This window comes from Fusarium oxysporum, genomic scaffold (genome assembly GCF_000149955.1).
Source record: "Fusarium oxysporum f. sp. lycopersici 4287 supercont2.72 genomic scaffold, whole genome shotgun sequence".
In the NCBI taxonomy this organism is placed as follows: domain Eukaryota; kingdom Fungi; phylum Ascomycota; class Sordariomycetes; order Hypocreales; family Nectriaceae; genus Fusarium; species Fusarium oxysporum.
The window spans coordinates 1-14,354 of NW_017264872.1; the positions used below are offsets into that span (position 1 = coordinate 1).

Genomic DNA, 14,354 nt, shown 5'->3' on the forward strand with positions numbered 1-14,354 from the left:
TCTACCGTCCATACTTTGCAACATAGCTTCACTTACCATGATATCTATGATGCTAGAATTCAAGCTCGAATCCCACTCTATCACCTCGTGGCCAGCAGCCTCCAGCTTTGCCACCAGGTTTCTGAATACCCGCTCTACAGGTGGATGAACCTTTACCATGCCATCATCTAGCATTGATCCAATGACAAGTCGCCTTGTCACAAAGTTTTGGAAAAGATCCTCCCTCCAGGGAAGTGGCGGTAGCTGCGGGTCCATCGTCCACGGTTCAGCCTGAATCGCGAGCTTGGTCACGAGCTTAAGAGAGTTCAAAGTCTTCGCCGCCGCCCTGTCTAATTGCATCTATCATATCATCTACCGCCTTTGCTGCTTCATCTTTGCGGAAGGCATCTAGCCAACCATGCTCTCGAAATAGCTGCCGGAGATATTGTTTATCAAGGTCCGTCGGAAAATAGTCGGTTTCGTCACAAACTTCTTCGAGACTGATAATACGGTCTGGCTCTGGAACACCCCAGGTGTCGATCACAGGCCTATTCGGTAGTCCAATAAGCTCTAGCCTCTGGTACATGCCCTTCAATGAGTCGAAGTATTCTTGTATCACACGGTTGTCTTGGTAGACGCCGATCTGATCTTGGATGATCTCTCCATCTCTCGCGTTCAAGAGCAAATGACGGCTGCCGCTCCCAACGCCAACAGCGATGCAAAAAACGTGTTTTGGATCAACTTCCCCTTCCAAGCCCCAATACTCATCATCGTTTTCATATAATTCAACAGCGCCCTCGAACTGCTCACGCGTGAAAGCGGTATAGTCTAGTAAGGTTGATTCAACATGGATGTTAACCCTTGTTTGCCGATCGAAATATGGGAGATGTCGCAGGACTTCAATTGTGTGGTCGGCTTTGAAATGAGCGCATGACTCTGGGGTCAAGTTTGGCCATCCATTAGGAGGGGGGACTTTCAAGTCGTTCTTGTCAAAATGTAGGGTAGTAAGAAAGTTGTAGAAATCTAGGAATTGTTGCCCGATCTCCTTGGGATCACATGGTGGAGGCTCTTCGACGCTTTCGCAGTCAGACTCTGATGACTCGTTTGAGTTGGTAGACATTCTATATTTTTGATTGTGTATTTTAAAAAAGACGAGACATGAATTAGTTCAGGAACACCGTAGCCGGAGCGGATGAGGTATTTATCCTTTTTTACGAGGTTGCTGGACATCCTTGTTTGTTGTCCGCAATTGGAAATAGGAATGAATTTATGCCGCTCGGGAGGATACGCCTCATAGGGCCCACAACAATTGGAAATGGGCCGAATTGCATCCCTGTCCTGGACAAAGTACCACTCCAGCGATCCCTGGAAGTTTTCATTACATAAGGTAATTCAAGGTTGCACAAATGGAACGCTGGGATAGGATAATGAAATAACGTGTGCAGATCAATTGACTGTTGTTTATATTGCGCAGTAGTGCTGAGTGAAAAACATTTATTGAACTTGATTGTTATTATTAACTCCTTGCAGTTGAAGGACCTTTGAGGCCTTATATCTTCGACTGATTCATTCTAGGACTTGATTCCTAGAGTCTTAGATGACAGTCCTACGATTCGAGTTTTAGGACGTCAAACTTTAACTTTAATCTTGAACCTTTATCCTGAAGTTGAGGGGGGACCATCAACTCTTCCAACATTGACACTGAACACAAATACAAGTCCAACAAAGGAAACGAAAAGAGTGTATATACATATCAAATAGTCCATGGTAAATAGAAGCATCCCGAAGGCGTTTGTTCAATCACCATTTGAACCCTTCTTGTAAGGCTGCGTGTAGTCCCATTTCGGCAGATTCTTGTGCTTGTCATACCATTCATCAATCCTCAATAATGCAAACCCAGGATCATCCTTTGCGGCGTTTCGCGGCCAGCATCCATTGTCCCAGAGTCCATCGTCCTTGGGGATCCTGTGTCGGAACTTGAGGTCGAATTCAGGTCTTACGCCCACGTCGATGGACATTTCGGTTACCTCATGATTGTTTTTCGGATTGCTTGATGGCCCCTTCTTACCCTTGGTCACCTTGTCAGTCCAATCATTGAGAGGGAGGTGCTTGACGGCGTGCTTCATGCAAACTCCCCTCCAGTGTTTGGAGGCTCCTTGGTTGTCATTGAACGGAATCCACCGAATACGTTGACCACCTTTCTTCCCGCCGAGCGTGAACTCTGGTGCATTCTTGGCCAGAAAGTAGGCCGGAGGCCACTCGTCTCTATCGCACTGGTTCGGAAAGACGCGGTGCGATGGGTCTTTCCAACCGTCGCCCGCGTGCTCATCAGACCAAGCTACAACAGCTTTGCCATTAAACCGGTGGGATATAGTGGCGGCCTCCTGGGGGCAAGTGAGTGTTGACCACTTGGGGTTGACCGAGTTTGCGGAGCTGTAATGATAGCAAGCCTGGGAATTCTTAGGATCGCATGCTGTTGTCCAGAGTGTCGGTGTGGCATTTGGCTCGTAGGTCATGGTAGTGACAACCATATCGCTGATCTGGGTCTGGTCGTTCTTATCGCAACTCATGAGTCGAAGAGTATTCTTGGCCTGACCCAGATGGCGGCTCGACATCCTGGCTGGAACATTACACTTCTTCTTCTTGCCACCGTTGTTGTTACTGTTGCCCGCAGGAGGTTTGGCTGGTGCTTTTCCGCCGTTCTTACCAGCACCCTTGCCATTGTGTCCACCGTTGTTCGGCCGAGGAGTAGAACGATCTGTGGGGTTGCCGTCGTCGCCCTTCTTACCACTGCCCTTCTTGATCTTCTTGGGCTCCTTAAAACTGGATCTTCCGGTAGGGACATTGCCCAGGATTTCGAAGATCTGCTTGAACTCGTCCGGCACAAGGTCGCTCCCACCGCAGGGGCTCAGCCACCACTGCCATGCGCCTTCTGGGTTCTCATCCTTGGGGTAAATATAGTTCACGGTCTCTGCAGCAGTGAGAGCCATGTCTGTTTCAGATGTTAGTTCCGATCACGGATATGATGCGATTTGTTCATGCAAATCAACAGACTCAGGAAATGACATACCAGCACCGGCGCTCAGGGCTCTCCCCGGTGCAAAGAGCGAAAGTCCAACATCCAGTATCAACTTCAAGGAAGACATGAGAAGGAAGCATCCGATCTGCAAAAAGTTAGTCTTGCCTCAGAGTATAAACTCAGAAGAAAAGAGCGCCACCGCAAATGACGCACCTGGGCAATAATGGGCAGCGCATCGATGACAAATTCGGCGAGTTCGTTCACCAGCCAATTGTCACAACTACACTCTCCTGCAGCAATCTCCAAGTCACTTCCAGGAACCTTTTTCCATGGAATAGGCTTGTTAATAGGAGACCATACAATGCAGCCATAGTTTGTAAGTCTGTCCTCCTCTTTGGCTACCTCCATGGCAGGCTTGCAATAGGCCTTACAAGTATCCATGCTACCTGGAGGTCCCCGATCGCCTTTATAGTTGAAGCAGGTAGCCTTGTGACCCTCCCTGATCTCTCCCGTATCAATATACCGAGGGTCGCCAACCATAGGACCGGTATACTCTGCGTCGTTGTTGTCGTCGTCATCCTCTTCGTTATCGCCGTTGTACCCGACTGCTGCTCTCGTGCATACATCTTCAGGGCAGTATCCATACTTGCAAGCAAATTTGCAAAGTCGATTCATGTCCACGCTCACCAAGTCGTGAGACATGAATTCCCCTTCAGTAGTCTTGGTTGGCAACTTCTTGACCGGGCCTTTTTTGTAGCAAGTACATAAAGACTCTGGGCAGAAGCCGTAGTTGCAGGAGAAGAAGCAGAGGTCGGCCGAGTCGATAGTGTTGTCATTGCCTGCGATACATGCATCACCGGAATCGGGTCGGTCAGGAGAAGCGTTGAAGTCATCCGTGGTGAACTCCTGTAGGTCAACTGCCCAATCAATACTACCAGCAAAGTTCAGGTTCTTCCATACGTCTCGTCGGGAATCCTTTGTTTTTGGCGTCATGTAACTGACGTAGTCGCCTAGCCCTGTCAGCGGCCTCTTGACAGCACAACAAATAAGAGAGACTGACCTTTATAGAGCATGACATCTGACTGAGAGCTCTTGTCATAGAATGTTTCAGCGCCAGATTTGGCATTGATGATCTCCATGATCTCAGCGTATGCAAGATAACCTCCTGTCTTTGTGCATCTGCCTGGAGCAGCGTCCGAATCAGTCCTGCTGCCAGTAAACTCGCACATAGGCCCCCAGCACCCGTCTTTGGCCATGTGGAATGATCTTCCGTAGCTCGACTCGCCAACAAAGATTTTCCTGTTAGGGACGCCAGCCTTCGTAACTGGATAGAGGATTTAGCAAACATAATTCCATCGTTGGAAGGGTAATAAGTAACTTACTCATGGAAAGCGCATTCTTGGTTTCGGTCATGTTGACTAAAAACAGCAGTTAGATCACACAAACAGGAAACATCATACTATCCCCCCGGCGATAAACTCACCATGACTTCGGATGCATTTTCCAGATTCACACATGTCATATGCATTAGCATTTCCATAATCCCACTGCCCGTGCAGATCATACGTCATGTATACAATGTAGTCAATGACTTCGGCGATTTTGTCAATCGGAAAAGCCTTCAAATACCAGTACGAGGCTGGAGCGGCAATTGAGACAGTCTTTCCAGCTGGCATCTTGTCTTTCAAGACAGTAAGAAATCTCAAGTAGTTGAGACCATCAGTCTTCTGCCCGATGACTTTGCCGCCAACTTCAATGTCTGGGGCCTGTCGCAATTGTTAGCTTGTTAAAGGTCGCAGTGCAGGATACTTACGCCAGGGTATTCCCAGTCGATATCAACACCATCAATACCCTCATCCTTGGCAAACTGGGCAAGATTCGTAGCGAACTTCTCCCGGTTTGTGATGATGGCTTCGCGAATAATGTTGTACTTGCCCGGCTCAGTAGAGTCTGCCCAGCCACCAAGCGACACGATCCTCTTCGCCTTGAGCTTCTTGAATGCATTCCACTGGCTTTTGCCCTCACCTATGTAGGGCCTCCAGCTGAGTGGATCGATTGAGAGAAAAGCCCAGTGAATATGCGTATAGGAGCCATCGGTATTGGCATTCTTGGCCTTGAGCCAGAGGCAATCCCGATTCATCCCATATGCTTCATAGTAGCCGACCCTGCCGTATTGGCTTGGTGCGCCGCCATTGAGCTTGATTTCGTTATTGCAGTTGGAGACGCAGGTGTTTTGAACATCTGGATTCTTCGAACCAGGTCCACCATCCTTGGGGGTATTGATCTTGCAATGATCAGGGAAGACGCCGCAGAATCCCCAGTTGCTACAGCAGGCCTTCAGAGGGCAAGGGTTGAGATCGGCCAGAGAGACACTGTCGTCCTTTGGTGGCTTCGTCCCCGGAACTAGAGGTCCGCACTCGGCCCCCTTCTGCGGTGGAGGCATGGGTGGTAGGCCTGGGCCAACGCACATGTTATAGCCGAGGACCAGGTTCTTACACTCGGTCCAGGCCCACGTCCGGCCCTTGTTCCACTTCTCTAAGTCCTTCACAGTGACACCGAACAATTTGGACAGTGAGTCGCACGTGTCACCGTTATGGATCAGATGAGTGGCGCAGGTGCCGTCAGCGTTGGGCTTTGGAGTCTCAGGCTTGGGTAGATCGCCAGCTGAGCAGCAGACAGCATCTCCCTCCCTGAGAGTTGAACAAAGATTGCTCTTTGTATTGTACTTGACAAAGTCGGCGCCTCGGATTCCACATCTCACAGAGAGGGTAGTGCAGGTGTCGCCAGAGCCGACCCTTATGCTTTTGCAGACAGCTCGTTTCTCCAATTTCTGCCTGCTTCCAAGGCCCATCCATCGCGAAAATTGGCCTCGTTGATGCAAGCTGGATGTTGAGGTCGGAGACGGAGTGGGAGTGGAGGGCGATCCCACGTCTGATAGAGAGGCGTCGCTGTCAAAGCCGTAGACCTGAACTCCAGGAAGAAATCCGGTGTTCTTCATCTGACTATTGACAACACAACTGCCCTTGCTCCATGCCAGCGCTGACTTCTGGACGGCAGCCAAGTCGCCTGACATGTCGACGGAGATACCAAACGTGTGTTCACGACGAGTCTTAGTTTCACAGAGCTCGGCGGTAACTTGATCAGAACCTGGTCTGAACTTTTGTAGGGAGCTAGCAACAGCCTTCAATCCTGACTGAGTAGTGGGCTTTCCAAGACCTGAGCCAATGTACACCCCGACAACTGACTTGTTGTGATAAGCAAAGAGAAAGTTCTCATCACAGTTGTCTTTGCTCTTGAAGAACCCAATCATGGATTTCAACAGAGTGACCGTACGACGGTGATCCGCTTCAGTGCTGTTGCCGCCGCCACTGTAGCCTACTCTGAACTTGGAGCTGGTAGGCTCGCCGTCAATCATACAAGCAGGAGCAAGCTTCAGGCTGCCACCGTTCAAGAGCTCGTCGTCCTTCTTGGGGTTTCTGACTTGTGCCTTGTCAGGAGCTACAAGAACAGAAGGATGAGAGCCCAAGGTGCAAGTACGGATAAGTACAGTGGAAGAGGGATCATCAAGAGGCTGGGAGATGGGAAGCTGGAGGAGCATAGGCTCCTCGCAACGGCTCAGACGTTGGACAGAGAAGTAGGGTATCCAGCTGTGGGGGTTTGCAAGATCTTGACAAGGCAACGGACAGTCATGTTGGTCGGGTTGATAGGTGTTGATATCGCCAATTGGCGATGGGTCATCTTCTCCCGCTGGATCGACGGCTTGGGTACCATTGAGGTTGATAGCAGCAGAGACAAACCCTACCCCAAAGAGGAGTGAGATCATTGGACTTTTCATCTTTGGCCACACCATGACATGTCAGTGATGAATAGAATAAATTGAAGAAGATAAAGACAAGTAATGAGATCTTGGAAAGATAAAGAATGACTTAATTGTCCGTTAGGACGTTTGTAATGAGTGTTAACGAGTGGTGATAATGAAAGTCAGCGAAGGGAGTGATCATCAAGCAATGTGAAACTAGCTATCCTAAGTATAAGAATCAACGACCGGCTCATAAGCAGTGGCCGTGGGTTGTAGATTAGTCATGACTGTTTCGTCGACAGTCACTGCCAACGACATTCAGCACCCCAGCCCAAACGTGACGGCAAATAATGACCCTTGCATGGCGAGGTTGAAAAGAGCAGGGATGCAGGGCAGATGGTCCGTGAAAAAAACATCGGACGGATAAAGAGACTAAGAGTTGCTAGGGTCCCTGCTGCGACAGAGTCCCTGAGCAAATTGCCGACTGATACGGAAGATTAACGGTCTCGACTGAAACATACTTGGTGAGTCTCGATAAAGTTTCCGTTTCTGGATATCTTTGGTTACATTCCGTGTCTTGAAGTGTTGGTTTGAATGTATGACTAATAGTGGACTGATAGGAGCCAGGGGCAACCAACAGAACACTTATGGGTTTAGATGGCCCTAACAGTCTCATTCTGGACACGAATGGAACAGATCTTTAGTTACTGCATTTGGCAAAATGAGTTGCGTATCTAAGGAGTGTTCTACGCGGGATGAACTCGACCAAAGCGAAGGCATAAAAGGCTCCTACAATCTGGCGCAATGATTGCAGATGATGTAACTGAAAGGACGATTTCTGCAATTTAATGCCACTATTTTTGTCTTCCTTCCTCTCTATGGCGCCCATCTTTCGCTGAGGCCATCACGTGCATCAGGCGTTTTCATTATCTTCGAATCCTCGCAAGCTTGGGCTGAAGATGGCAAAATACCCATGATAGACCATTTTTCTCCTCCGGCTGTCACCCCACCATACATTCAAAAGGGCATTACCGATAAATGCCAAGAGTGCTCTTTGACTGTTGGTTCACCCCTGTTCAAGTTTTACTCCACCATTCCTGTTATCCCTGGGCGCTTTTGTTAATAATCTCGGCCGTTTCCAATCTGGCTGGTGCTCTTTGACCGACGACATCCATCACCCGCTGCTTGAAAACTTCGCAGCGACTGTTATCTCGAGTCACCTCGTCCATCTCGTACAAGGCTCTCCATTCAGAGCTTCAATCGCAACTCTTTTGTTTCAAGGCACTCTATCAATATGAAAAAGTCTTTTGTCATCACCTTGCCGCTTTTACAGGCTCTGCCGGCCTGGGGCTTGATTTACGACACAATCTTGCCTTCAGCGAAACCCACTATCACCGAAGACTTCCGGAATTGTCTCATCATGGACGATCCTCAATCCTTCTTCGAGCCACCAGAGCCAACGGGTGCTTTTTCCACTGCTCTTTTCTCATACTTCAAAGACTTGAACAAGGACTGCCCATTCACCGACTTGGATGTTTTTGGTGTCCCTACATGTCCTTACCCAGAGCTCTCAGAGATCTGCTCCTTCACTGATGTCGCGCCAAAGACGCATCTACCTGCGTGGTCGTCCCATGGAAGCGCCGCTTCGTCCTGGTGGAAAGAGCACAGCTCATCCATGGTCGAGTTTGCTGATTACTGCCCCAACCGCTGGTTCGACACAATGGGAAGTGTTGCATACGGCGGACTTCTTCTTAATAACACGATTTCATTTGCTGCGTGTCGTGATCGGGACATCCTGGGTGATGCTCTTCGCGCACCCAAGGCCACCCAGGCGTCAACTACCGCAGATCAGCAAGCTACTACTTTGACCACTACCCAGGTTGATGCGGAAGAGACGACAAAGAAAACTGCAAATGGTGTCGTGGGAAGAGCTGAGAACACCGCGCTTTGGAAAGTTGCGGCAACGGGATTAGCTGCTACAGCTGTTAACTCGGTTCTGTGATTATCATGGTCATGGAGGCTTGGAGGATAGTTGCTTGGTGGAATCAGCAGTAAGCTGTTTTGAATTCGAAATGGTATCTAGTTGATTGATTCTTATTGGGTTGATGAAAGTAATATAGTTACATCAAAGAACATCGCTTTCCTATATATTTAAGTGCTATTATAACTATAAGTAAAGTTAGCATTATATATTCTCAAAATAATATCTTAAAATATATACTTAGTTAAGAATATATTTTCGGATTAATTTTAATCTCTGATGTTATCTTTAATCACTCCTGTTCAACTAACTATACAACTTAACCTTCAATAATAGTGTTAATTACAACTTTCATCTACCTTTTTTCGTTTCCAATTCCACTCAACTGGCAACAGGAAGCATTAAGATTGTAGCCTGTCACAACTGGTATATACAACACTTCATTGTGACAGTGCGACTCCACTCTCCAGTGGTCTGAAATCTCTTCCAGTGTCTCATTCCTGTCACGTAATCGTATTCTTTCATCACATGCAGTTTGTATAGGCAATCTATTACGCGACCAGCTACGTTATCTAGACTTTGTCGCGAAATGAGCCTACTTGCTTGGCACGGCGTGACTTTGAGTGATGCCTGTCCAAAATCGCTGGCCTCGCTGATGTTCATCTAAATCCCTGCGCTTTTGTACATGCATAGCCTAACATTGCAGCCTTGTTGGTTAATTGCCGGCTGACAGGCTCAATGGCAACCTAGTATCCTGGACTGACATGCAAACGAGCAGCATTAAGCTCTGACGTCCCGCTTCAACGTTGCATCGGCTTGGCCCTAGCTCAGCTTAGTCTGACAGGCCCGCCCCAAATAGCTTTCTTTCCCGTCCCCTGCACCCTGGATCTGATGTTGGGCCAACAAAAGCCTCATCGTGAACAATACAGGGACTTTCCATGTGCTTCGTGCCACGAGACCCGTCGAACAACTCAATTAGGCTTTGGCCGAGTAAGCAAGGTAAATTAGTGTGTTGATCAGTCCTCATGAGGTTCCGGACCCTTCAACATGGCCCCAGGCAGAGTGGAGGCTGCCCTGACAGAAGCCTCTGCACGGCTGACTCGGGCATGTATTGTCAGGATGTTATCTGGGTCCCTCGGGTGAGAGAGATTATCTTTAGTCATGAATCACATTCGCTCGCTCGTCCTAGATATCAAAGGACCTTTGAAGACAAGTCAACCGTTCCTGGTATAACTGCCGCACCAGTCAGAATGTTGACTCTTGTGCTAGGCTTTTGACAAGATAATCACGCCAAAACGGCTTGGAAAGTGGATGCCGTCGTTTGGAAATTTGGCCGACTCTCGTTCCGCTGCTGTTGGGCGATTGTCTTGTGAAAGACATACCTAAACAAAAGAGCAAGACCATGGCGAAGAAATGATATAAGAAGCAGACATGCCAATGCCCATTATGAGGACTATTCCCCAACACCTTCCAGTTTCTTGAGTATCTTGCCTACCATGTATTTCACACAGGCAGCTATTATCTGGCTTTTTGGTGCCGCCGAGCTTGTCTCGGGGGCCGCCGTTACCCATCGTCGTCGAGGAGCGCAACCCAGCTATCCTGTTGACGAGAAGGCCACAAAGGACTGCACTTGGTGGCACGACTACGACGATAAGATTCCTTGCGAGGAAATACTGAAGTCGAATTCCATAGGCATCAAGCAGTTTCAACGCTGGGTTTGTATCCCCTGCCCAAAGAATGTAGAACGCGACTAATGCCAGGAACCGCAGAACCCTTCCATCAGCTCTGATTGCTCAGGTCTTACCGTTGGCCGATCTTACTGCGTAGAGGCAATGTTTGAGTCAGGTACCGGTCCAGAACCGGAGCCTTCGTCCAAGCCCGAGCCCTCCCCTACTAAGCCTTCTAACGGTTCGTGTTTTACTTCCAAGCCTTTCGCAAAGTACCCACGCCCGACTGACTCCCAACCCTAGGTATCGAGACGCCAGCTAATATTCAGCCGGGCATGGTCAGCAACTGTAACAAGTTCTACATGGTCAAGATGGGTGAAGGCTGTGCCCAAGTTGCATCCATGCACGGCATCACTCTGGCCCAGTTCACTGAATGGAATTCTGGCGTTGGGGAAACCTGCAACGGTCTCTGGGCTGAAACTTATGCCTGCGTATCTATCATCGGTAGTAAGCCTTCCCCGACAGCACCGACTGCGACGAATGGCATTCGGACGCCTGCGCCTATTCAGGAGGGCATCGTCAAAAACTGCAACAAGTTCCACCTTGTTAAGAAAACGACAACCTGCGCGTCCATCGAGGATTATTACAAGCTACCTCTTGCAACCTTTAAGAAATGGAACCCCGCCGTTGGTTCTGACTGCCGAACATTGCTGGCACACTACTGGGTTTGTGTGAGCACGGTTGATTATAAGCCTGACCCCGTGGTAACCTCCAAGCCTTCGCCAACTACGCCGAGCAATGGTATCAAGACACCCTCCCCTATTCAGACCAATATGCACAAGAACTGTGACAAGTTCCATGTGATAAAGTCGACCACGACATGCGTGTCAATCAGCGACTACTACAAGCTCCCCTTGAAGGACTTTTACTCTTGGAACCCTAGTGTAGGGTCATCGTGCCAGGCGCTCCTCGTCGATTATTGGGTTTGTGTCTCCATAGTTGGCTGGAAGCCGCCAACCCCTTCTCCAACAAACCCCGGAAACGGAATAAAAACACCTTTGCCTATTCAGGCCGGCATGACAGCAAAGTGCAACAAGTTTCACGTGGTTCAGAAGACAACAACTTGTTCATCGATTCAGAACTACTATTCCATTACGATGGCTCAGCTTTTCGAGTGGAATCCTGCCATAGGTTCCAAGTGCACCTCATTGTGGGTTGACTACAATGTTTGTGTTGGCGTTATCGGACAGAAGCCAAACCCGACACAGCCTCCGCAGTCTAACGCGACACCAACACCTATTCAAGCAGACACGGTGAAGAACTGTAAGAAGTTTCACTTAGTTAAGAAGACCACGACCTGCAGCTCTATTCAGAATTACTACAAGATAACAATGGCTCAACTGGCAAAGTGGAACCCTGCAGTCGGAACCAAGTGCACAGGTCTTTGGGCGGATTACTGGGTATGTGTCTCGGCGTGATTGTATGCTGACGGACATTGAAGGAGTATGGGGATATGGCACTAGTCTATCGAAAACTAGATTCGGACTGAGCCATAGATACTACCTATCCCTTGAGTTGTGTTGAACCTCCCACCAGGTTACGACAGGGGTATAGCCAATTAAAATGCACTATATTAGAAATACCTGCTCCTCTAATCAATTTAGTCTATAATAAAAGTACCAACAATCTCTCGAGTTACAAATCGCTACATCACAATGCTCACATCCCCAAATTGACTGACGCCTTCTTTTGTTATTGCTCACCGGCGATAAAGGCCTCCTTGTATTTTTTGATCTTGACTGCCCTAATTAAAGTCCTTTACAAGCAAGGCAATCCGACTTTTTCCCTCTTCGGATATGTTTATGTTGTGCCACGGGCGTAAATTCGTCTCTGGCTCGAAATGCGTACCTTGACCGGCTCTGTGGATGGCAGCGCTCATCATATGTCAACTCAATCAATCAATCACCCCAATCAAATCAATCAAATCGTCGAATTCTTCCTTTCAATCAATCAATTCATGCATTTCGTAAGTTGATATAATTAATATATTACATATGCACCATATGATCGCTCTTGGCATACAAGTGTTAAGAAAGTGGCCCTGTCTACACCTAAATCCTTAACAAGTGCACAACAAACGTCTCAATCTGCGCTTTGCGCAGCCGCAAGCCGCTATTTAATATATACACAGCCAGACTAGGCAACAATAGACAATAGACACCAAATGAGCCACGTGCGCATGTAACAAGGCACCAGCAGGCAGGAAAGCCACATAAAATATCTAGATCTGGTGTTCTGCCTCCACTTTAATTAATCATCGAAATGTAATTAATCCTGGCCGACCTTGATTCAGATAATTAATCCTAGCCTAGGATTCAGATTCATTGAATCGCTAATTAATCGCCTCGATTAATTACATCACTGCCAGTTTATGAGATGGGCGCCGATTCGTCAGGGAGAAAGTAGTAGCACGGCATAAGGCCACATTTGGTTTCACAAAGTAACAGTAACTGTGTAAGTACTGCAGATATATCTTCCGTCACTAATGAGGCCTATGGTGTTTACTGCATGTTGACCATTTCCCAATCAGCAAAGATCTTTGGTGGTGGTGCTGCTGAGGGCTATTAGATCTTGGATAAAAGTTCTATTAATAGTTTAATAAATGGAGAGGCATTAGATGATAAAGGAGCTATTAAGAAGTGGCTTTATTTAAAGTGACGGATAGGTAGAGCTATGTAGTCTTAAGGTTATTTATCTTCTAGATAATGTATTTGCTTTTTATTATTAGTAAGCTATTATTATTACTACTCTTATTCTGGGCGTTAAAATATTAGCGAAATGTTAGTATAGGTAATTAAGCTGGCAAAAAGACCTATAACTATATAATTTAATTATCTTAAGAAGTATAAATAAGATAACTTTATAGTAATAGCTAAGAGCCTTAAGATAATTATAATAGCTTAGGCCTATATATTTATATAAAACATAGATTAATAAGACTAATTTTATTACTAAAGGAACCTCTACCTTATAATAAGAAAGATAATTACTTATTACCTCCTTCTTAGGAGGCTATTAATCCTAGTAGATTAGAGGATTTATATAAAGGCATTAAGTTAAATAAGTTACTTTTTAAGTAGTTATTTTTTTTTTTTTTTAAGATTATAAGTTAGCCTTAAAAGGTATATCTTGTCACGGGCTGGGCTCGGTAGGGCAGGTGAACGGGGAACGCTTCAGGCAGAATACGGTCTATTGCTACGGATAGGCACTGCAGGCAGGTCAGGCTCTATTAACAAGACGTAGCTCGAGGAGCTACGTTCAGGAACTATCTGGTCGGTAAACAAAGTCTCTGCGATAACGTATCGCCACGTGATCCGGATCTACCTTGTTAGTGGTCTAGGGTAGGCCAGTCTGGTCGAGCTGTGACAGTACCCCCCTCTCTTAGCATCGAGCTCTGTCGAGATAGGTCACTGTGGTCCAGGTTTATCGGGATATCTCCTGTGGAAGTTAGCCACAACCTCGGCGGCGTTCTCCACATAGTCTGCGGGGACTTCTGTTGGGTCTGCGTATCCAGCCCATTTCACGGTATACTTCAGTCTAGGACGGCCTTCGCGGCCGCGTCTGTCCCAGCGGGAATCTACGATATCTTCGACTTCCCACTCCTCTACTCCTTCAGCTTCGACAGGCGGCGGCGGGTCTGGATTCTGGCCCGGCAGCGGGTCGGTAGCGGCGGGCTTAAGCAGGTTTGTGTGAAATACCGGGTGTATCTTCATACTGGCAGGCAGTTCCAGTCGGTAGGCGTACGGGGAGATAAACTTCGTGATCTTAAGCGGGCCGATGTTCTTCCAGTCTAGCTTCTTCTGCGGTCTCAATGTCTTGATGTTTCGGGCGTCTACCAAACGTGATCTC

At 47.6% G+C, this 14,354-nt stretch overlaps 5 protein-coding genes across 5 annotated transcripts; 2 read left to right on the plus strand and 3 right to left on the minus strand.

The window, feature by feature from the left end:
- Positions 1-319: 319 nt before the first annotated feature.
- Positions 320-1,207, minus strand: FOXG_17684 (uncharacterized protein). The gene has a single exon (XM_018397688.1). The coding sequence runs from the start codon at positions 757-759 to the stop codon at positions 655-657; it is 105 nt and encodes a 34-aa protein (XP_018258803.1). The 5' UTR covers positions 760-1,207; the 3' UTR covers positions 320-654.
- A 230-nt stretch (positions 1,208-1,437) lies between these two features.
- On the minus strand, positions 1,438-7,008 carry FOXG_17685 (uncharacterized protein). Its single transcript, XM_018397689.1, has 7 exons — positions 4,812-7,008; positions 4,482-4,764; positions 4,381-4,416; positions 4,059-4,322; positions 3,212-4,008; positions 3,050-3,143; positions 1,438-2,971 (listed from the first exon to the last, which is right to left on the minus strand). Exons 1-7 carry the CDS (start codon positions 6,846-6,848, stop codon positions 1,776-1,778), a joined length of 4,707 nt encoding a protein of 1,568 aa, XP_018258804.1. The 5' UTR covers positions 6,849-7,008; the 3' UTR covers positions 1,438-1,775.
- Positions 7,009-7,747: 739 nt separating this feature from the next.
- On the plus strand, positions 7,748-9,055 carry FOXG_17686 (uncharacterized protein). The gene has a single exon (XM_018397690.1). The coding sequence runs from the start codon at positions 8,092-8,094 to the stop codon at positions 8,797-8,799; it is 708 nt and encodes a 235-aa protein (XP_018258805.1). The 5' UTR covers positions 7,748-8,091; the 3' UTR covers positions 8,800-9,055.
- A 1,093-nt stretch (positions 9,056-10,148) lies between these two features.
- FOXG_17687 (uncharacterized protein) lies at positions 10,149-12,182 on the plus strand. The gene is made up of 3 exons (XM_018397691.1): positions 10,149-10,493; positions 10,548-10,686; positions 10,749-12,182. The coding sequence occupies exons 1-3, from the start codon at positions 10,275-10,277 to the stop codon at positions 11,921-11,923; spliced, it is 1,533 nt and encodes a 510-aa protein (XP_018258806.1). The 5' UTR covers positions 10,149-10,274; the 3' UTR covers positions 11,924-12,182.
- Positions 12,183-13,912: 1,730 nt separating this feature from the next.
- On the minus strand, positions 13,913-14,218 carry FOXG_22923 (uncharacterized protein; the record flags this gene model as incomplete). Its single annotated transcript, XM_018403348.1, has 1 exon — positions 13,913-14,218. One exon carries the CDS (start codon positions 14,216-14,218, stop codon positions 13,913-13,915), a length of 306 nt encoding a protein of 101 aa, XP_018258807.1.
- Between the last annotated feature and the right edge of the window lie 136 nt (positions 14,219-14,354).

What these genes read in the sequence shown, in the direction of transcription:
- FOXG_17687 (XM_018397691.1), top strand. Translation starts at nt 10,275, where the DNA reads ATGTATTTCACACAGGCAGCTATTATCTGGCTTTTTGGTGCCGCCGAG. An exon ending in TCAAGCAGTTTCAACGCTGG is followed by an intron (nt 10,494 to 10,547) that starts GTTTGTATCCCC and finishes CAGGAACCGCAG; the next exon opens with AACCCTTCCATCAGCTCTGA. An exon ending in CCCTACTAAGCCTTCTAACG is followed by an intron (nt 10,687 to 10,748) that starts GTTCGTGTTTTA and finishes TCCCAACCCTAG; the next exon opens with GTATCGAGACGCCAGCTAAT.
- FOXG_17685 (XM_018397689.1), bottom strand. Translation starts at nt 6,848, where the DNA reads ATGGTGTGGCCAAAGATGAAAAGTCCAATGATCTCACTCCTCTTTGGG. An exon ending in AAAATGCATCCGAAGTCATG is followed by an intron (nt 4,417 to 4,481) that starts GTGAGTTTATCG and finishes TGCTGTTTTTAG; the next exon opens with TCAACATGACCGAAACCAAG. An exon ending in AGATGTCATGCTCTATAAAG is followed by an intron (nt 4,009 to 4,058) that starts GTCAGTCTCTCT and finishes TGACAGGGCTAG; the next exon opens with GCGACTACGTCAGTTACATG.
- FOXG_17686 (XM_018397690.1), top strand. Translation starts at nt 8,092, where the DNA reads ATGAAAAAGTCTTTTGTCATCACCTTGCCGCTTTTACAGGCTCTGCCG.
- FOXG_17684 (XM_018397688.1), bottom strand. Translation starts at nt 759, where the DNA reads ATGAAAACGATGATGAGTATTGGGGCTTGGAAGGGGAAGTTGATCCAA.